At 39.2% G+C, this 23,369-nt stretch overlaps 1 protein-coding gene across 5 annotated transcripts in view; it reads left to right on the top strand.

Moving 5' to 3' along the window:
• Nucleotides 1-23,369, top strand: part of ITGB6 (integrin subunit beta 6) — a 66,577-nt gene that overhangs the window by 16,691 nt on the left and 26,517 nt on the right. For 2 of the 5 annotated variants that reach the window (XM_065560705.1, XM_024114793.3), the window contains exons 1-9: nucleotides 620-755; nucleotides 866-942; nucleotides 1,663-1,742; nucleotides 4,692-4,896; nucleotides 6,238-6,484; nucleotides 7,525-7,690; nucleotides 8,350-8,511; nucleotides 9,409-9,504; nucleotides 20,016-20,105. In XM_065560705.1, coding sequence (XP_065416777.1) covers nucleotides 882-942; nucleotides 1,663-1,742; nucleotides 4,692-4,896; nucleotides 6,238-6,484; nucleotides 7,525-7,690; nucleotides 8,350-8,511; nucleotides 9,409-9,504; nucleotides 20,016-20,105 — 1,107 coding nt within the window. In that variant the 5' untranslated portion in view covers nucleotides 620-755; nucleotides 866-881. Of the gene's footprint in view, nucleotides 1-301; nucleotides 367-619; nucleotides 756-865; nucleotides 943-1,662; nucleotides 1,743-4,691; nucleotides 4,897-6,237; nucleotides 6,485-7,524; nucleotides 7,691-8,349; nucleotides 8,512-9,408; nucleotides 9,505-20,015; nucleotides 20,106-23,369 lie in introns of those variants that run through there. The other 3 variants (XM_005309421.4, XM_065560704.1, XM_065560706.1) reach the window with 3 other exon arrangements.

The raw sequence follows: 23,369 nt of genomic DNA, 5'->3' as shown, positions 1-23,369 counted from the left end.
ATGAAAACCTCTTTCTAGTCATAGTTACCTGAATGTATTAATAGCTGCAGGGGAAATTACCTTGAATTCCATCACAGAAGACACACTCTCTCTTGGGGTAGTAACATGCAGATGGCCACACCTGTACAATAGTAACTGCATTTCACAATAATGTCGGTTTGATTTATTTCTTTTTCACTTTATAATGCTAATAAAGCATATATAAACTCTACACCGTAAAACAAAAGACATTTTGTATTCCTAAAATGGCTTTCTATTATAGTGTTATAATAAGTTCTGGTGATTTGTTTTCTTTTCACAGCTGGTTTTAGAAGGTTCATTCCACAACATGAAACCTGAAAAAATGGGATTTATACATCTCTCCAGGTATATTCACCTCACTATTTGTATGACTTGCCAGTATATTGAACTCAGTCAGAAAACAGTCTAAGGAGTACCAGTATTTTAGAGTTCTTGTACACTTGATAAAAATCTCCTGGACAAATTTCTCTAGGACCCAGGGAGACTGTGAGTGTTGACCGAAAAAAGAAAAAAAAAATCAGTACCTGAATGAATTCCCCCACCTTCTTATAATTGTGTACCTGTTTTCCTTATAAGGAAAATAAGGAAGTAAGATAAAGAGCAGTGTTAAGTTCCATAACCATGTTGAAGTTGCTTTTATGCACAGCTTGTCGTCTTTACCTATTCAGGTAGCTTTTGTTTTCTTTGTATTAATGTTCTGTCCTGGCATTTTGGAAGTTTCTCTTCAAACCAGTGTAAGTATCATCTTAGAATACACACTTCAGGAATCTATGACTTTTACAACATTCCACATTAATCATTTACCCTGAAGGTAATTATTCTTTTATACTTTTAATTCACACAGCCAGAACTGAAAACGAATGGGGATTGTATTGCTTTTCCTGTTCTTTCTATTTCTGCAAAGAAATAACAATGTACAAGGTAAGGCATACAATTAGTGAACTCTGCTTCTTTAAAAGCATATTTTACATTGTTTTTTGTTTAACAACTTTATATTAACTAGCTTCCCATGTTGTCTGTTCAGTCATTCCTTTCCACTTAATGAATGTTTTGACAGAGTGTAGTATGACTACATAGCCAATAAATGTATTTAGAGTACATCTGTTCATAATATAGAACTACCTGCACAAAACACACAGGCTTTTGAGCCATTTTAATTAAACAAATCAGAGTTTGATCCATCATGAAATTTCACACTACATCTGTGATTCTGGTAGTGTGTTTATGGAACCTGGCATAATTTTAACTTCCAGAGCAAATACATTGGAAAGCAGAATGTAACAACTGTAATGTGTACAATGTAGACAGATCTATTTTGCTAAAAATTCTGGTTATGATGAAACAAATTTAACAATTATGAAATGCATTTCAGAAAACAAATAATAGTATGCATATTGTTCATAGATGAGTGACCTTCAGGTGCTCACATTTTTATTAATTACCAGTAATAGTGTAATTATTGATAAAGTTAAATACTAAACTAATATAAATATTTTAATGATGGAATTTTATCAATAATCTTAAGTATGTCCTAATGTGTCACTATTGTTTATCTCCAATATTTTTAACAAAATGGGACACTTTATAAAAAGAATAATTAAACCCATTATTAATTTCTTACCTTCCTGGGTTTAAATACAGGAAATTGTTCTCCAGGGAGTGCAGTGACTTGTGAAGATTGTTTGTTTTCTGGACCACAGTGTGCTTGGTGTTCTCAAGAGGTAAAGTAAATGATCTTAAAATTTCAAAGCCATACAATTTGAGTGTTTGCAGTGGCTATGAGTGAGGGAATTATTGAATTAATTGGGTCAGCCGGTGCTTTTGTAATGCATGAGGAATTTAGAGGGGAAAAATTGCCTGTGTAATTTTCTCTGGAAATCAAAAGTGGTACATCTGGAAATTCTGCTTTATTGTTCTCTGTTTCTCTAAAAAAAGATCCCTAGCTTTTAGCACTTTTGTTTCTCCCTATCGGAGGAGCTGCCCTCATCATTCTGGAAGTAAATATGGTAGGATTGTACAGCTCCTGTGATACTGGATAGAGCGCCCAAGATATGGAGGTCTTATGGCTAAAGTATGGGGCTGGGAAACAGATGTGGATTTGGTTCCCAGATATGTCACTGACTTCCTGTGTGACCCCAGGCAAGTCATTTAACTTATCTGTGGCTCAGTTCTTAATGTGTAAAATAGGAATACCTCACAGCAGGTGTTCTGAGCCTCAGTTTGTTAGTGTTTGTGAAGCAGTCGGCTACTGCGATTACAGGCTCAATAGACATGGCTATAAATAAATAAAATAAGCAGGGTTCAAATGAGAGCCACATGTCCCTCTCCCTTTTAAAGCAGAAGGTGAACTATTAGGTGCTCAGCACTTTTGAAAAGATGGCTGCTTATGCAGGAGCCTAAATATGACTTTTAGAAGCCTAACTTTAGATTTTGGAAATCTCGGCTCTTATAAATACAGATAGACGAACACGGTTTTGTGAATCTGTTTCAGCCAACAGCAAGCAAGTCAATTGCTAGATAGTTTTTGAATTATTGATCAGATAGGTATGTACTGCAAAATTTATTAAAATAATGTCTTAGTCAAGTGGATTGTTTTGATACTTCTGTCCTGCTGAGCACCCTTCACAGCCATTGATTTCAGTGGCAATAGAGAGTGCTAAGCATTTCAAAGGTCAAAAAAGATCCCCAGCTTTTAGCACCGTTGTTTCTCCCTATCAGAGGAGCTGCCCTCCTCTGATAAAGCATGTCATAAATATATAAACACAATACATAGATCAGATATGAGAGAGAAACAGAATGTGTGTTAAAATACTTTATTGTGGTGGTTTACTGTTCATACCTCTACAGCTCTCTTTTAAGGGACTCTTTACATAATTTATAAACGCTTTCCTTAGGGGGTTTTAATTGAACAGTAAAAATACCATCTTGGATGAAACTGACATACCGTTCTTTTTTAATCCAGTTTTTACTAAAAGCAATTTAGCAATTTGCAAGATATAACACTAGGAAAGTTCCCCCACCCCCCAAAAAAGTGGCTTTTCTATGCTTTTTAAAAAAATATTCCTGTACAACTCAAAATGCAGGATTTCATAATATGAAATTTTCCATGCTATTAGGTACATAATTAGGCCAATTGCCATTGAGTGTTTTCATAAAACACAAAAAGAAAACAACTAAGTTCTTGAGTTTGGAATGTATAGATGTATAGATCATGTATAGATGATCATGTATAGATCATGTGCACTTATTGGAAATGGCAGTGGAATAAATATAATGTTTGCGCATGGATTTATTTGCTGCACTCATGTGATGTGGGGCAGGCAAAGAATCTGTATATTTAAAATCTGTATATTTATTTTAGTGTCAGGCTACACTCAATAAAAGTTGCCATCATAGTCTATTGCAGGGATAGGCAACCTCTGGCACGCGTGCTGAAGGCGTCACGCGAGCTGATTTTCAGTGGCACTCACACTGCCCAGGTCCTGGCCACATTTTAAAAACATTATTTACTTTACATACAACAATAGTTTAGTTATATATTATAGACTTATAGAAAGAGACCTTCTAAAACATTAAAATGTATTACTGGCACACAAAACCTTAAATTAGAGTGAATAAATGAAGAGTCGGCACACCACTTCTGAAAGGTTGCCGACCCCTGGTCTATTGGATAAAAATACACATTCTAACTAGCCCTGAACCATGTGTTTACCTGATAATGCATGTTTTGAGAAGCCAGAAAATTCAGTGTTAGCTACTGCAGACGGTATGCTTTGCTTTCCAAGGGTTTCATAATAATAGGTGATTTTTACATACACTGGATTTGATCCTTTAGTCAATGGGTGTTTTGTCTGAGTAGATATCAGAAGTGGTCCAAGTACAGAAAGGCAAATTTTTCCATCCTACGTTTCCACTGAAATCAATGAGACTCACACATATCCATGAACAGAATTTGACTCCCAGTGGGAAGTAAAGAGCGGAGTCTTAGCATTAACTCTGAATTTCTGGGCTTTTGTGGATTTAAAGTAATTTTGATGTAACTTTAACATAGTGTTTCTCAGTGACAAAATTCAGGGGACATTTGCAGTTTAAGGGCCAAAGTTTAAATTCCCTATATAGGCACAAGAAAAGAGTATGGATCAGTGGTATGAGCACAGGATTGGAAACCAGGAATTTCCAAATTTTAATCCCAGCTTTGACATGGAGTCTTTCTGTGGCCTTGGTCAAATCACTTAGCCTCTCTGCCAAAGTTTTCACACGGCAATGATGATAATACCTTACAACAATGTTGTGAAAATTAATGTGAGTATAGTGCTTTGAAGAGGAAGAATAATATATAATCATAAAACTCCATTCCAGTTGGTGAGAGTTTTGCTTGAGTAGGAATGCAGGGGCCTGATCCAAAGACTATTGAAGTCAGTGGAAAGTCTCCTGTTGACTTCAATGGGCTTTAGATTGATCAGGTCCTAAGTGCAGGAGAAGGCCAAACAGCACACAGGGCTGAATTCAAGGAAGTGAATACAAGTGCCACGTATATCTCTGGGCTAAATTCATGGTCATGAAAATATGGTGTTAATTAAACATCAGGTGTACGATGGTCAGAAAATAATATATTTTCCATTGTTCAATAATAAATTTAGCTCTTCCATTCTTTCTGCTGATTGTTTCAGAATTATACAGACTCATCTGGAATTCACGGAAGGTGTGATACTCCAGAAAATCTTTTGTCAAAAGGATGTCAGTTGAACTTTATTGAATTTCCCATTTCTAAAGTAGAAATTCACAAAAATAACCCCCTTAGCATAGGAATCCAGAAGAATAACTCTGATGTTACACAGATTTCCCCTCAAAAGTTAACTTTTAGACTGCGACCAGGTAAGTTATTCAGTTCATAACTGTGATTCTTTCCTGCTGATGCTATCTTTCCAGGTTTCTCAGACTAAATTGTTAATGATCTAAAAAACAGAATGTATTTACTGTATTTAAATAAAATGTATTAACAAATTCAAAATTAAGCATTATTTGTAATCAAATAAGACCTAGTGAATATTTATCATGTGTTAATCTGATGGATAGATCTAAAATGTACACTATTTAAATTCCCCACAAAGTACTTTGTATTTATGTAAAAGGAGATTAATCTCCCTGCTCTATTCTCTTCATGGCCCGGGGCAGCACAAAGGGAATGGAAATGTGTCACATCTATCGGGCTGGGAATTCCCCCCGTGGGTGTAAAGCTGGAAGAGCTAGTTCCTATACCGTTCCTCTTGTGCCATGTATTGAGGGTGGAAATGAAGGGGCCGTGGCCATAGCACAGTAGGCAAGCTATCCCAGGGGATGTAGCCAGCTGTTATTGGTTAGAGGAGTCTGAGGCCAGGGGTGCTGGAACAGTTTTTATAGTGGGTTTGCTAAGAGCCATTGAACCAAACTGTAAACCTTATATAAAATGGAATCCACTTCAGGCCAGGGGGCACGGCAGCAGCACCTATTCTGGAGGCTTCTCTAACCTGCACTCAGGCCATGGCAGAGATGAGGAGAGAATTGGGAAACTGCCACCATAGCCAGCTCCCCAGTGTCTCGCCTCTTCATTGCTACCCTGAGAAAATCTCAATTGCAGCAGAGAATCTGCCGTATAGTGTTTTTATCTAAGGATATCAATGTGATTTGCAAGATCTCCTGAGGTCTATGGCGTTACTGTGGATTTACACCAATATAACATAGATCAGAATTTGTTCTAGGGAAAAATGAGGCGCAGAGAGGTTTGAATAACACACAGTATGTTTGTATTAGAACCAGGAATAGAACCCAGACGCACTTGTAATCTACTCTCCCAGTGACATTCTCAGACCACTAACACTTGCACTCTCTCCTACAAGTGCTAACTTCTGTTTTGTTATAGATTCATATTTGAAGGTTTTAAAGCTGCACTCTGCCATTTGTTTTTTCTAACACACTAGATCTACAGGAATCAAATAGTCCTAAACCTAAAGTTAGTACTTAACTTTTACTGTACCACTCACGTAATACCTACTTAAGGCCTTTCAGATTTTCTATTTGGAATTTTTATTGATGATTTTATACATTTCTGTTAATTCCACCAATGGCACATACGGTAGCATTAAGAATAAACAGACAGCATCATTGCTATATTGCCCATAACATTGTCTAAAGTTAAATGTGTTAATTTCTTCTCCATTTCCCCTATGGCTTTACTAGGAAATGAAGAAACAATAGAGATTAAAGTTCGCCAGACTGAAGATTATCCAGTTGATCTCTATTACCTCATGGACCTTTCCGCTTCCATGGATGATGATCTGAATACAATAAAGGAATTAGGCTCAACTCTTTCCAAAGAAATGTCAAAACTAACAAGCAACTTTAGACTGGGCTTTGGGTCTTTTGTTGAAAAACCAGTTTCACCATTCATCAAAACCACAGCTGAAGAAATAAACAACCCTTGCAGGTAGGCAAAGAAAGCACCTATGTGTGTGTTATTATTTAATATAGGAACACAGATAAGATTGAACACTGGGGACAAAATCCTGCTCACAGCCCTCACTGGAGCCTTTCCACCTTACTCACTTGCAGTTGAGCTAATAAAGCAAATGGGACTTGGCTCTTGGTTCATACTCTGGTCGTTTTCTATACCTCATTGGGTTGTTGGGGGGAGGGGGAGTTTAGGGGGGAAGAGGTTTGCCTTTTTGCTTGCTGTTTAGATTTTCCTGCTAGTTACAGGTGTGTTTGACTGATTAGCACATTGACACTCAAGTTATATGTCTCTTTAATTTGCTTGAAATATATATTATTATTTAAATCCTGGATTATTCCTGTTACAGCTGTAAAGGCTCACCATACTTTTGGGTACTCAAAAATACCAAACAACAACAGTGCAGTATATTTATTAATGTTCTTATTATTTATTTGTTTTAAAGAACCAGGAACAGTCCCCTGAGCCCCATGCTGCATGAGTCCTGCCCAGATCACAACTCTGGGGTGATTGGGGAGAGTGGGGGCTGCATGCCTGATACTCTTCTCCTCCTCAGAGCAAGTGGGGAGGCGCCCAGTGGGCCTATCTGGATGTGAAGGTGGGAGTATACTGTGCCCTGTAAAGGGCTGGAGCAGATTACAAGAGGAGCATAAGAGGAGCATAGGAGGAGTATGCCACTGTGGGGTATCACTGGGGTACAATGCCTCCCAGGGCTATTCCTGGGGAAGTGCAGGTTACACACCACTCTTTAGCCACAGCGTATCTAAATGCATGGTTTCTCATTAAAATTAACTGAGTGCCATGTTATGTTTTAACCTTGAAGTTTTTCCACTTGGTCTGTTTCACTGAACTATAAAGGTACTACTTTCAGCAATGATATTAATAAAACTAGTTACACAGAAGAGATGTTCACCTGAAAACTAAGCTAGATAGAGTTACAAAGAAACGACAGTGTGTGCATTCTCTCTCTGCTTTGGCTGTAAGATATAGACATAGATATATCATTTATTTTATAGAAGTGTTCCACTTGATTGCTTACCCACCTTTGGATACAAACATGTTTTGCCATTAACAAATGACGCTGAAAAATTCAATGAAATTGTGAAAGAACAGAAAATCTCAGCTAATATAGATACTCCAGAGGGAGGATTTGATGCAATTATGCAGGCAGCTGTTTGCAAGGTAATGAAACCTCTAGGTGTAATATTTATTACTCCACATTTTAATATTAATAGATTTTTATGGATTTTTTTTTTAAAAAGCAGCTCTTGTTTTCTCAAAATGTAGACTTTGACCCTGATCTGACTCCACTAAAATCAATGGAAGGACCCCCACTGATTTCAGTGGGTATTTGGTCAGACTGTAAAGGTATATTCAAATTATCTTTTTTTCATTAGAAAAGTATATATAATCAAGTTAAATACACACATTGAAAAATGATTGTTTTGTAGTTTCCATCAATAAAAGCACTGATCGTGTAATAATCAAGAGTCTATGGGAAATGAAAAGCAATAAAATTACCACATAATCATAATATTTTCTTCAATTTTTTCTCTTTAAATATTTTAATGATTAACAATATTTTATATAGATGACAAGCAGCTATACACACTTCACTCAACACAACAATGGGAAGAGGAGATATGTTGGTCAGAGGCAATGGGGTGAACTCTGTTAAATAATTGTCATGGTGTCTTTCGATATCTGCTTAAAGCAGAGAGGACATTATCTTTTAAAGATCTCTTTGAAAGACCTCTTCTTCTATTTTCTACCCCATCATCCTGTATTATTTCTATCAATATAATCAAAGTCTATACTAAACCGTTACATTTTAATTACAGGAAAAGATTGGGTGGAGAAATGACTCTCTACATCTGCTGGTGTTTGTGAGTGATGCTGATTCCCATTTTGGGATGGACAGTAAACTGGCAGGGATTGTTATTCCAAATGATGGGCATTGTCACTTGGACCACAATAATGAATATTCCATGTCAACAGTTTTGGTAATGTGATTCGTACAATTCTTTCATTGGGGAATTTTAAAGTACAGGAAAGATGAATTGGAATATTAATGATAGTGTTCAGTGATATGCAGTAGGAGTTGGGAAATCCAGTTATTTTATGTCATCCATTTTAATTTTAATCACATATTTTCATAAAATCAAAACTAAGAACACAGCATATTGACCTAAGTGATCTCAGAACATGTTATGATTAGAAAAAGTGATGCCTCTTACTCCCAATAACTGCCACCATGGGTAACATGTGGAACAGGACCTATTGGCATCCTCTCCTGAGAGAGGAGCAAAAATATGCTTTCATCACTTGTCTTAAAGGAAGTGAATTAAGGAGTGGTTCAGGAATGTGTAGGACACTGCTGAGGTCAGAAAAACATTTCAAACCAAGAGTTAAGTGCTCAGACTAATACTGTAATTTAATAGTTCTATTGTGGTGATATTTAGAGGCCCCTGTTAGGATGTGGGCCATATTGTGCTAGGTGCTGTACAAACACAAAGGTAAGTAGTGTCCTTGCCTCAAAGAGTTAGTTTTCTCACCTTCTTAAAGTCTAAATTCAAGAATTAAGAGATTTAAAGAAGATTCCAAAGGCCTGTGTTCCAGTGTGGACTAAAACCTCCTGACCCCAGGCACAGAAGCATGACATACAGGTGGATCACGTAGTCTCTTCAGGGTAATTGTGAGCACCAGAAGGAAAGGCTCTATGTACACATACACACTTACTCTGTACACATGTAGTGTGTAATTACATGTTTATATTACACTAAGCATGGTATGCATGTATATTCATCAAAGATAACATGCAATGTTTTTCATCACTATTTTTAACTCCTTGGTCCTTTTGTAAAACAGAGATTGATTTGGCTCTCTATATTTGTTTTCAGGAGTATCCAACAATTGGACAACTAACAGACAAGCTTGTGCAAAATAACGTTTTACTAATTTTTGCTGTAACAAAGGAACAAGTTTACTTATATGAGGTGAGGTAACTAAAATTTGTAACTCTCCAGTGTTTTACCTTAATGTTCCTTTTGATAATGTTTATACATAAGCCCTTTCTTTTTCAGTTTAAACTGATTTTTTCCAAAAATTTCCCGGGTTTTACAAAAAGTATTATTCAGTTTATTTCCAATTTTCACCCTACTTTTGTATCATTCAAATATATAAAAAATAACTTTTTTTCAAGAAAATACAATACATTGCATGAGATATGTATTATGATAATATATTAGTCTGTGTGTATATGCAAAGCTGCCTGTTGAAGTAAGGCTATGTATTAGTCTAGAACAGGGGTAGGCAACCTATGGCACGTATGCCAAAAGCGTCATGTGAGCTGATTTTCAGTGGCACTCACACTGCCCGGGTCCTGGCCACCGGTCCGGGGGGCTCTGCATTTTAATTTAATTTTAAATGAAGCTTCTTAAACATTTTCAAAACCTTATTTACTTTATATACAACAATAGTTTAGTTATATATTATAGACTAAGGGCTGGTCCACACTAACCCCCCCAGTTCGAACTAAGATACGCAACTTCAGCTACGTGAATAACGTAGCTGAAGTCGAAGTACCTTAGTTCGAACTACAAGGTACTTACTGCGGGTTCACACGTGGCAGGCAGGCACCCCCGTCGACTCCGCGTACTCCTCTCGCGGAGCAGGAGTACCGGCGTCGACGGCGAGCACTTCCGGGATCGATTTATCACGTCTAGACAAGATGCGATAAATCGATCCCAGAAGATCGATTGCTTACCGCCGACCCCAGAGGTAAGTATAGATGTACCCTTATAGAAAGAGACCTTCTAAAAACATTAAAACGTATTAGTGACACGCAAAACCTTAAATCAGAGTGAATAAATGAAGACTTGACACACCACTTCTGAAAGGTTCTCGACCCCTGGTCTAGAAGATACACACAATAAACAGGCCCGCATGCAAGCTCGGAATTGTGTGTGCATCTGAACACACTGATGAATCTCATGCCACCACATTTCAAGCTGTTAGCAGATAATGCTTTAAAGATTTAACACACTAAAATAGGAAGAAAATTAAAATCTGTATCAGAATATGTTTCAGAACACAAGGAACTATTCAAAAGTTTTAAAAAAACAAAAATAGGAGAAAAGGATGATGTTGAATGTATGCACTGCAAATGGTGTGGCCCAATTATTAAATGTAAATATTCATAGTCTAATAGTTCTAAGTCTACAACAGTAAACTTTTTATTCAAGTGAAAAGTTTTATCTGGGGATTAAAGATATACTGTTTTTTTATACTGATATTTACCCAGAAAAATTATTAATAGATGTTTGCACTGATTTTTATGTGATTTTGTTGTTGGTTGGTTGGTTGGTTGTTGTCTGATAAATTCCCAAGAAAAATTAAATAAAATAAAAATAAAAATTGAAAGTGAAGGGCCCTATTTATACAGTACCGCTTGAGAAGACTAGCATTGAGGATTCAACACTGCAAGGTGCATATTTAATTAAACATATAGCTAGAAAATTAGATACCTGATTTAGAACATCTAAAAACTCAGTTACTTTGAAAGCACCTTGTCATGTACTGCTTTTATGGTTCTTTATGTAATTGTAAATTGGGTTTTATGTTGAATCACACTGTGAATACCTACTTTTTAAGTCATAGTAGATAAGGATGTTCAACCCTGAAGCTTATCTAAACTGTTCAGCATAATCACTAGCGTTAGACAGTTATATCTTAAGATGCTGGGTACTAATACTTGAGCCTGTTCTTTCTCCTGTGAGACAGGGATACCCCTTGAAACAAAATGTCATCATGAACTTTTATTCATCTCTCAGATAATGTGTTTTCACCTGATCTGAGAGTTTTCTTCCTGCTCTTCAGTTTGAAACTTCTTTTCAGTGAGATAAGTTGGAAGATAGCAGAAAATATAAAGTACAAAATGGCAAAATAGAAGGGAGAACTTCTCCCCCCCCCCCCCCCGACATCTAACTGCCTGTATGCACTGAAGGGAGAAAAGATACTTAGCATTGTTTGAAGTGAAGAATACAAGTCTCAGTTACATGAAGACTCTTTTGTTTAAAAAGTCATTGCATGGCAATGGGAGCAGAGAGAGTGGAGAGGAGATTAGACATTTTATTGCAAATGGGACTGGGGCAAGGAGGGGAAAAGATACTTTGCGCCACTGTTGTGCATCTATTCAGGGTTTGGCCAGAGGTGGTTCCATCCCTCAGCGAAACTAAAGCAGCCATAACTTGTGTCGGCATGCACATTTTCCCCAGGTACCCCCAGTTTGTCCCCTAGACTGAATATACTCCTGTAGCTGGGGAATTTCCCAGTGACCAGTACCAGCAGAGTGGGCCCACAGCACTTAAAGTTCCTGTTTAAAATGATGAGTAAAAATAAGTAGAAGATGGGAGAGAAAAAAAGCCTGTTTCCTGTCTGCAGTAAAACCACAGAAAAGTAATCTGACAATTCTGTGCTTGATAAGCCCCTTCCCCTCCATTATGAGGTGTCTGTGTCATTGTGGAGCATGGGCGGCAGATGGAGCCCCACTTCAGGGAGGCTAGCCCCCAGCTCACCCCTTCTCCCGCCTGCCCCCCCTTCTGGAGTCCCGAGGCCCCCTACACCTCCCTCTCATGCCAGAGGAGCCCTGGGCCAGCCAGAGCCCTGAGCCCTTCAACCCCCCCCCCCCCAACCTGCCCAGAGGAGCCCCAGGTCAGCCAGAGCCACTGCAGACCCTATTCCGCTCCCCGGGAAAATTCAAAAGTTCTTTTCTCTTCTGGAAGAGGAACCTGAGCTTTTGATATGCAGCATGCAGGTTCCGGGGTGACTGAGGAGGCAGTATGTCTTACTCAACTTCCTGGGTTCATTAGTAATCTCTCTGGACTCCAGGGAGATTACTGATGAACCCAGGAAGCTGAGTAGCACATACCGCCTCCTCAGCTGCCCCGGAACCTGCATGGGGCATAATAAAAAGCAAAAATTTCCCCCATCAAACCTGCAACCGGGGTCCAGCAGCAGCGGCTACGCTAGGGGAAGCTGAGCCTCCCCTGGCCTATTATACCCACCACCCATGCTGTAGAGGGGACAGCATGGCTAAGGGGCCTATGTTCCATTGAAAACACTCTTGAAACTTATACCCATGGCCTTATAACACTGGATCTGGAGGATCTATAGAAAAGATCGGCTGTAGTCTCACCTATCCCAGATTACACATGAAGACCTAACCATCCATGCAGTCCCTGGTTTCAGCTTCCCTGCCATGCTATTGTTGGCCTTTTTCCCTATGTCCTCCAGCCAATGCTCCCTGAACTGGGGTAGAAGAGAAGTCACAGCGCAGGTGGGTTAAGGAGAGAGTTGGAAGTTGTAATATCTTTGGGGATTTTTACAGGGAGCTCTTCCAACACATAAGGGGCCTTTCCCTCTCTTCTCTTTCACTCTGAGTTGTGCAGTGGGTAGGCACAATGCCCCCATTAAGAGAACTGCCAGTATCCATCTTACTTTATTATGTATATTTTTGCCCAGTCTGGCTGTTGTGAAGAAATCTGCAGTGTCTAAAAATAAATCCTAGATCAGAATTCAGTGTTTGCAGTCTTATAATCTTGATTTATATTGTCATATTACGTTTTCTTTATAATCATAAGCATGAGCGAATCAGACTTCTAGGTTAATATTCTGCGTTTGACTGACACAGGTGGGGAATGTAACAATACTGTCCCATAGTTTTAGATATGCTCTTTGATGTTTGTGAAAGACAGCCTTAAAAGTCTGATTTTTTTTTATTATTATTATTATTTTGTATTTGCTTTGACTAACTATCCATCTAACCCGCAGGTTAGTGAGGCTGTGCGCAAGGAACAATAACAGCAGATACTCAGTTAAGTGACAGAGTGCCACATGCAAAAGATGAAAGCAGTAGATAGAATATGTTTAAAATAATTGCTATATTCTATACAAGACAGAAAATGGTGCCACTTTATTTTTCTGACAAAGAAAGTAGAGAACAAAAAATAATAGATGGATTAACAATGGCTCACGTTTTTTGTTTGTTGTAAATCTTAGTATAGAGTTCCCAGTGAACAAAGCATGCCACTTGATAACTTTGATACTGGTATAAAACTGACACAGAGATACTGAAACATAAAACCTTTGATCAGAACGGTGTTGGCTAGCGCAGACTGTGACCACTGGAAATTTCCAAACGAAACCTTCATGCAGTCAGTGAGGGATGGATCTTTTCGGTGCAATAAGACAGTAGATTAAGAGGAGCTGCATAGCTCCAAATTTAGGTGTAGAACTTAATCCAGCACCCATTAATGTCAGTGGAAAGATTGTATTGGCCATAGGATCAGGCCCCCAGCCAGCAAACCTTAGGTGATAGAATTTTAATACCTGTTCTGTGGATGCCATAAATATTTAGCAAGTTATACCCTTTGATTATGTAACTATATGTTGCAGTGTGATTATACTTGAGTGACGTCTACTAGTTCCTTATCTGTTGAACTCAGAGTGCACTATTTCCCCGGAGCATGGAGATTGGACTCACCTTAAAAACGTGTATTTTGGTTTTAATTTTTTTTTTTTTGCTTTAAATATCTTTTTCTGCAACCACAACCTAAGGCTTACTCCTCAGGTGCACCAGAGCAGTCCTTAGGGGGTTAGTGCACTAAAGCAATGGGAGCAAATCTAGCTTCCACTTTCCCCCTTAACCCTGGGTGTAGTCAGAGGCTAGTTCAGCAGGCAGCATACCTGAATTAGCTTTAACCTAGCTGTCCCACGCAGGTGTCTGTGTGGGCTGGCCACTCAGGGTCAGGGTTCCGGACAGACTTGAGAAGTCTGCACTGAAACCCATGCTGCTGCAGTCTCGCTCCAATACCCAAGCTAGCTAGATTAAAGCTAGCATAGGTGTGTCTACGTGAGCTGCAGTCACACCCTGTGATTGCAGCATAGACACACACCCTTACAGGTATTATAGTGAAAGAATATAGCAAGATTTAGATAGCTGGGACGTGAGGACCTAGAGAGACGTCCGAATCAAAGATGACACCCAGGACAGACAGGATGGCAGTGTCACCCAGAGTGACCAAGAAAGGATGCAAGCAAGAAGGACTGAGGTGAACATTTAAAGCCCTGTTTTAGCCATGTTGAACTTGAGCTGATGGCTAGACATCCAGGAGGGGGTTGTCAGAGAGACAAGCCAAGATTTGTTTGGACAGAAGGAGACAAGTCTGGAGTGGAGAGAGAGAAAGAAAGATCTGTGAGTCCTCAGCATAGAGATGGTAGTTGAACTTGCGTTTGCAGGTGGGATTACCCAGAGATGAGGTATAGAAGGAGAAGATAAGTGGACCAAGGACAGAGTCCTGTGAAATCCCCACAGAAACCTGGTGTGGGAGGGTGGGGAAAGAGGGGGAATAAGGAAGATCCTCCAAAGGATATGATGAAGGAGCAATTAGAAGGGTACTAGGGGAATAAGAAGAGGACAGAGTGCTAGGAGACAAGGGAGGACAGCGACTTGCTTAAGGACTTGATCCTGGTCCACTGAAGTCCACTGGAATTTTATCATTGACTTCACAGGGAGCAGGATCAAGCTGCAAGCATGCATTTTGGCTCCAATTCTGGAAAGCCCTTAAGCATATTCTTAACTTTAAGCAAGTGCTTAAGTCCCATTGAAGTCAACGAGACTTTAAAATGCATAACCTCTTAGTTTTTGCACAAGTGATGTATTATCTATTGTTGACAAAGGATGAACTGAAATCCAAGAGTCAAAAAACTAACCATGATTTTTTTCATGAGATCATGTATGTGTTGGGAAACGTATGCATTCCATTGTTATATGGAAGGAGTGGGTGTGTCGGGAGGAAACTAAAGAAGGAATCTAAACTATTTTGAGGAAAATGGATGACTTTGGTTCCAGAAACAAGAGTAGGCTTGGAATGGAATGGAAGCCTATTGTGCTTATACAGTCAGAGCTAAGGGTTTCTCATTGAACAAAGAGCTCATTATTTAATAAGATATAATAGCAAATGCAGCTGAACCCAAATCATCACTCAGTATATGCAGATGTACTCATCCATAACACCAAAGCTACCTGTGTGCACTGTTCTCGGCCACTTTATGTAATGACAAACCTTAACTCCGCCTGTGAAAGATCAGTTTTCGGCACATCTGGAAATAGTATCAGCCAATCAGTGCTGCCAAGAAACAGGGCACTTTTGACTTTGGTTGGTAACCTAGTTTTAGTATGTGAAGGACCCCTATGCTCAAAGGTTCATGTCTTTAGTCAAACATTTTGGTGGCACCTTTACAGACGGTGCCTTCCTCAGGCAAAACTTCAGTTGAAACCACTATAATTGAGCCTAATCGAGCTTTCCCTAAATGACATTAAGTTTGCAGGATCAGGCCCAGAAACTTGAAACTGTATTTTATTGGACCAAAAAATAAAATTGATCTTGACAGATGATAATTTAGTTTCTAAGGAGGGCAAACACTATACTAGAATTTATCCAGAAGCTCCTTAAATAGTTTGGATAGATGGCATTAGTCTAAAATAAATGTAGTAGTCAAATAATCAAATGTACCATTATATTTCTAGCTATTTATAATCCCCCTTTAGTTTAGCCTGGCATATGTCAATTATGTATTCATTTAATATTCCTAATCCCCTTCAGATCCAATGTAGGCTCAGACCTACCTCCCACATAGGTGTGTATATTGTTATTAAAGGTGGGGCAAAAGTTGTCTGGGCTTACCCAAAGAAGGCAGCTCTGCTTTGTGGTTGGTTGGGGTGGGAGGGGGAAGGGAGGAAGGTCAGAAACTGCTGCAAAAGGTGCTTTGCAGCGGTGACTCACCTCCCTCCCCCTCCAGGAATGTGCATAAAGGTACGAAACCTGGGTGGGGCAAGTCTCTATGTCCAAGCAGCAAGGAAGCCAACACCCACCCTCCCTCCCCTTGTGGAAGCGACTGGCAGGCTGGGTTAGGACTTGCTGTGGGCATTACGCTAGTCGCCCCTTTTAAAGCAGGGCTGGGAAGGAATTTTTCCCGCACCACCAGAATTGGCTTCGGTGGAGTGTGGTTTTTTTGCCTTCCTCACAGCAGGTGTGAGGATGGACCTTTTCTGGTCAATAGAAAAGGTGGTAGGCCATAAGTCGCAACTTATTTTGTAATATTGGGTGGATGTTCAGTGCAGGTACTCCATAGGGAGGGCAGTCAGTGATCAGATAAATGGCCTGGTAAAGGACTTAAAAGGAGATCCTGGATAAAGGGACAGAATGGGGAGGGGGTTCGGGGACTCCTATGATTGGCACGGCAGGGAGCCAACCCCCTCCGTTCTCATAGCCCTCCTAAACCCTCTCATGAGGCTGGTGGATGGTAAGGTCCAAGCCATGGGTCGGCTGGGGGACCTGGATGGAAACAAAGGGGGGCTGGTGAAAGCCCTAGAAAACTGAGTTGAATAAGTATGGATTAAACAAAGGGGGGGGGCTGGTGAAAGCCCCAGAGAATTGATTTAAATAAGCGTGGATTTGCCTGCACTGTACACTTTATCTGCCGGGTAGTCCCAGACATCTATATAATAAAGTTGCGGCCTGATTAAAACCCATAACAAGTCTCCTGTCCTTCTTGCGGTATACCCAGACAACAAATACATGTATTTTATGTCACTAAACACCAAACTGTTCCCCTAATTTTAAAATAGCAGTTGTCATGTTGCATGGGAGAATCAAAACTAAAACAGCAAAGTATTACATGACCACAGTTGCTTTTAAAGTAGCATTGAACTAGTGGTTTTAAATTAAACATTTGCCAAGATTACTCCAAAGCTAAAAACCGAGGGGCATGGGCACGTGAGGGGGAAGGAAGTTGTTTACAAATGAGGCATGTCGGCTTAAAATAGTTTATAAAAAAGAAAAGGTCAGGAAAACAAACAAAAAAGACCTTCCTCTGGAATATATTCACATATGGCTGACCAAATAATATATCATTATTCTTAGCTGAAAGCTGTTTATAATAGAGTAAGAAAATAATTTCTTTTTAAAAGCTATTGATTTGAAAATTATTTTTATGAGTATTGTGATGACAGTGAGAGTTTGACAGACTATGTGTACCACATTTAGGGAAGGGGAATCCACTGGTGTTTTAGGTTTTAATGAAACTGCTAATTTTGTCTAAAGCTTTGGGTTTCTTGGAATTTTTTTGGAGATTTGCAAAACAGTTTTTCCTTAACTGAAATTTATTTTCAAGGAAAATTATGTTAAAAATCATTCTAATTAAAGCTGAGGAAAAAACAACAAAAATGTATTTCTAACTAAATGGAATCCTGTGCCATGCAAACAAAAATATTCTTCTTTTGAAGCAATTCTTCTTTTGCTTCTAGACAAAGAGAATATAGTTTAAACATGAGCTGCTCAATACTCTCATTTCAACATAGCCAAATGGCACTAGAAGCTCTCTAGGCTTAAGATCTGTTCAAAAAATGTCACGTGGTTCTTCTAAATTTGGCATAATACTCTTCCACCCTGATCATGTCACAAGTTCTGTTCTCATTTACACTGGTGCAGATCATCTGCAACTCCACTGACCTCAGTGGAGCAATTTCAAATTAACTCCACTAAGAATGGAGAGCAGAATTTTGCAAATATATCTGTAAATAAAATAAATCAACTATTTAGTAAACGCATGCTAAAAAGATAGAAGGTCTATTTGTGTCACACTAGCACTAAAAAGACAACCTGCCGTAACTGGTTAACAATATTAACCATGCGATCCAAAGCAATCACACCACACTGGTAAATCGGCTCAGAAACTTTATATGGAAAAACATTAAAACATATGCTCAAAGATGGAAACTTTCTTAAAATCAATCCATAGTCTGCACCTGTGCCTTCCATGGAATTCACATTGTCATCCATGGCATTCTTGTGCAAAGAGGAAAGGTAGAATATGGCCCTAAGCCCACTATGTTCCTGCTGTTTGTTTTGCATGCCCCAGATAAAAGGCAATGATATTTTAGATTCCAAACTCTCCAACTCTCATTTATAATCAGCCTGCAAAACGGCCATGTTTACAAAATGCTAAGAACGATCTTTCAAAGACGGAGTGCTATAATTCACAGGAGTCGGGCATGCCAAATCGCCTGTTGTAACATAAAATGTGTTTAATCCTGCTGATTTAAAATAGCACTTTAGTAATGTAATGAATGGTAGGTATTTCATACATAATATTTAAAGTAAGCATAATACTGATGGAAGTGCAAAGTATAAGAGGGATTTAAGGGAATCAAATTGTCCATCTTCATTGATTTTTTTAAAATGTTTTTAATGTTTAAAAAATCAGCATTATAACAGCAGCTTTCTTCAGCAGAGTTTATCAAGTTACCAATTTTCTCTTTTAACTGCCCATCTCATTATCTCTAAGGAGTCCCATTGACTTCAAAAGGCATTGGTTCAAGCCCTAAATGCACTGTAGTAACCACCAGATGAGATTAATATTAGCTACTAGTTCTAACAACTAGCTGCTGAGTGTCATGCTACAATGACAGCACAAAGGTGAGACTGGACATTAAATGACCACAGTTTTGTTAACACAAAACTAGCATATAATCATGGCAATCAGGGTGGCTCCAGGCACCAGCGCAGCAAGCGCATGCATGGGGCGGCAAGCCATGGGGGGCAGCCTGTTGGTCACTGTGAGGGCAGCAGTCAGGCAGCCTTTGGCAGGCTGCCTGCGGGAGGTCCGTCGGTCCCGCAGTTTCGGGGGCAATTCGGCGGCAGGTACGCCGAAGCCGCAGGACCGGCAGATCACTCGCAGAAACGCCACCGAAGCCACGTGACCGCAGACCGCCCGCAGGCATGCCGCCGAAGGCCGCCTGACTACTGTGCTTGGGGCTGCAAAAAACATAGAGCCGCCCCAATGGCAATAGTCAGGCAATCCTTCCTGAATTATAACTAACCAATGATTAACATGTGGTATTTCTATTCCAGTCATAAAACAGCAGCAAATAGTTCAGAGCCTATGTTTCAGGCTCACCAGTCTCATGCTTATTGAGGCCTTATGGCCCCTTCATCGCTGAGCCCTTGTGCACAGTACACTATATGCTAGTTAACATGTTCCTGCCTCAGAAAAGTAGTTTCTTAAACAAATGCATATAGGGCCCCTGGGAACAACATTACAATAGTAGTAAGAATAGCAGAATCAGGCTCTGATTATTTTTATTAAAAACAAATAGAAGTGTTGAGAGTATATTTTCACTTTAATTGGAGAACACTATAGGTGAGATTTTCAAAAACTCCTAAGTGACTTGTGCTCCTCCATTGACTTTCAAAAGGACTTGTGCTCGCTCTGAAGTCACTTAGGTGCTTTGGAAAATCCTACTCATAATTCTTTAGATTGGTAGTTATGGGCTTGGGGGGTGGGGTATGTTGCCAGTAAGATGGACGATACCACCTATTACCAATTTATGCTTTCAAATTATTATTAACAGCTTAAGTCTATATTTTATACTTGCTCTTTCCAGAATTATGCCAAACTTATTCCTGGAGCTACTGTTGGACAACTTCAGAAAGATTCTGGAAATATTCTCCAATTGATCATTGGTGCATATAAGGTATGTTTATAACATACTTCTCTGCATGTCTGCTATTCTCAGATATTAAATTGTGATTTGGTGAAAACAAATGCCTTTGGTTTTGTTTCTGCATTGTTTACAATAAGTGCATCAGTTGTGCACAGATGCCCAGCATTATAGAAACTTTCCATCGGTCCTGAAAAAAAGAACATGCAAGTTCAAATGTTGTTTGAGCATATACATCACACTGTTTTGCAGTAATATTGGAAAGCAATGCACTAAGAATGCTATTCTCTGCTTTAGCTAGGTGGTGGTGCCGCTGTGAGGTTGTTCTAATATTTTTAAAGGATAGAATATAGGCAGGAAAAAAAGATTTGAATGTGTTTAAGATTATGTGGGGAAATACAAATAGGGACATAAACCTGGTGCTGCCTTTCAGAGCTTTGTTTATAAAATAGATCCTGGCTGCCTTGCTCTTGGAAGTCAGGGGAATCTCTCTGGGTACATTTACAGTAATATATTGAGGGTGCTAGTCCCTGGGTTTTTTTTTTCTTTACTTCACTTTTCTTTATTACAAGCATGTACTCTAGCAATTACTACATTTTTAAAAAACCCTCTTTGTAATTATCATTTCCCACTTTTTTATTCTCACATCCTTTATTTATATCATATCTCTAATATGTTCAACCAAATTATTTTGATTTACAGGACAAAGAAAAAAATAACATGAATTGTGAAATCTTTTATAATTGATTGTAATAGCTTTTTCTACTATGGGTTTCTAATAAACACCAACAGATTTTCTATAAAGTTAAAAAATAAATATGACAGTGCACTTTAAAATCAATCAATCAAGGGACTACTATTGTAATAGACCTGGGGTGAAATCCTGGCCCCATTGAGCTCAATAGTAAAACTTCCAGTGGAGCCAGGATTCCCCCTCTGGAGTTTAACATAGGACTACGGGTAAATGCCTTCTGTTAGGGTTAATTGAGGATGGAATTTTAGGACATAGCTACTGTTACTCCACCTTTAATGGATGAAAAGCCACTTTTACTTACTATCTGCAAGAGAGGTGAAGCTGGAAAATGGATCCTGGCTGCTCCCACACATTGCTCAGCACTCCACAAATAGTTTGGCTAGTTTGAAAAGTACAGGGTTCCTCTGATCAGGGTAGAGAGTGAGAGGGGAGTGCCAATTAGAGCCTCATGTAGATACCTATGTTGCCACATATGAATCAAGGCCCCCTGGCTGAGAGACTTTCAGAATTTATTCGTGCCCATTGTATTAATGCTAAAGGTTAATTATTCCATTAGTTCATGTTTGAAACTCTTTTAAGCACAAAAAGCAAGTTAACACAAACACTAAGAAAATCCTCTTTCCCACCTCCTTGAGTTCTTTGAAGATTTATTTTGCAGAATATTTTAAATAAAAATGAATGAAACACCATTTCCTTATATTTGGTGGGAATGTAGAAAAGCTGAAATTGTGGTGGGAATAAAGGTGGACTTGTTAAAAATCACATGATTGGGACTTAGAAATTCTAGGTTCTAGTTCCAGCTATGCCACACTCCTGTGTCACCTTGCATTGTCCCTCTCTGCCTCAGTTTCCCCATCTGTAAACTAGGAATAATAATAATTACCTACCTCAGAAAGATGGTGTTAGGTTAAATCTGTGAATGTTTCTAAAATGCTTTATGTTCTTTATATGACATACACTATAGAAACTCAAGTTATTATTAATATCACTCACAGATGTATTGGCCTCTAAAATCTTCAGTGGGAGTAAGCAAAAAGAAACTATGAGCTGTCAAAATATTTGTTGTAAAATGTTCTCATCTTTCCCCGCGTCCCCCTCCCCCGCTCCACCCCCCGCCCCCAGTGTGATTCATAGTCTCCAGTAAGCATGTCGCGACCTGCTTTGACAAAGGGTAAATTCTGTATTAGCTTTGTATCTTCAAAGCACTCATTCAAGTTGCATTATATCTGAAATCAAGCCTGTTGATTCCCAAGTTATTCCAGCATTCTTAAAAATACAAAGAATTCCGTTCTCTCCAGCAGCCAGGTCCCTTTTGGCTTACAGGGTAATAAAGATTGAAGGAATAATATTTTAAACAGATCAGAGGGAGCTGCTGGCAAAGGCTCAAGTTTGTAACACCGCTGATGCCTGTTTCATTCAGGAAATCTTTGAGTTAAAAGTGCTTCTGCAGGAATGTTTTAATGCTCACTGTACTTGGGAGCCAGATTCTGCTCCCAGTTATGCCCATATAACCCACTAGATTTGAGTCTTCCCTTGAAGTCATGGAGGTGAAAACAGGATGGAGTTTGACCCTGGATTTTCATTCATTTTCGGCTGAAGATGATACATATTTTTAATTTAAAAAAACATTTCACAAATAGAAAATGGAGACGTGGTGATAAAGATCTATCCCATCCATCTGACTAAAAGGATGATGGGATTATGCACAGCTGCGTTTAATTTGTACTTACAATTACAATTTCACTTTTAAATAGTTTTGCAGTGCTGCACCTCAATTCCAGCCCTGGACCTCCAATCCAGTTGATGGAGTGAGGAGTTGAAAACCAGACTATTGTGTGGTACATCTTATAAAGTCTCCTTATTTTAGCATCATTCTCATGGTAGTTGATGCTTTTGTTAGACCCCCAGCTGCTGGAATCAGTTATTGTGCGAGAATCTCTGCTTTTGTTTTTTTTGGGGGGGGGGTTTGTTTGTTTGTTTTTATTTTTTTTAAGGAATTTTCTTGCCTTCATGACTGCAGAGAAAAGCTTGACCATGTGACCCTAAACATCCCCACACCAGATGGCAAATCAAAAGAACACAATATTTATTATTTTGAATCTCATGATTTTTAAGCAAATCTCATGATTTTCTGGGGCTGGACTCATAATTTTTGAATGCTTGGAGTTGGCAATAATGTCACTTTCACTAAGGGGTAAATCTCTGTCCCACCCTATATGGGCATACAAGACCTTGGTGGCAGCAGAAACTGTATAGTTCCACTGCCTGGAGAGTAGGCAGGATTTGGGGATGCCACACACGGATTGCACAGACCCTGCCAGCGGAATTAGAGCTCTCTAAGGAGGTTCCTTTGTACTTCCAAACAGAGAACAGCAGAGCCAGAGGAGGTGCCCATCTTCCTGCTTCAGAGGGAGATGCAGGCAGCACAGAGGCTACTTCAGCCTGTGGCTGGAGTAGCAGCGAGGAGGGAGAGATTGCATCCCATCCAGCTCCCCAACTTGATCCTCACTGCACAGCCTTGTTGCTCAAGCTGTGTACTATAG

The sequence above is a fragment of the Chrysemys picta genome, chromosome 11, assembly GCF_011386835.1.
Source record: "Chrysemys picta bellii isolate R12L10 chromosome 11, ASM1138683v2, whole genome shotgun sequence".
Classification (NCBI taxonomy): domain Eukaryota; kingdom Metazoa; phylum Chordata; order Testudines; family Emydidae; genus Chrysemys; species Chrysemys picta.
Note: the sequence above shows the minus strand (reverse complement) of the source record. Positions and strands in the feature narration are given on the sequence as shown.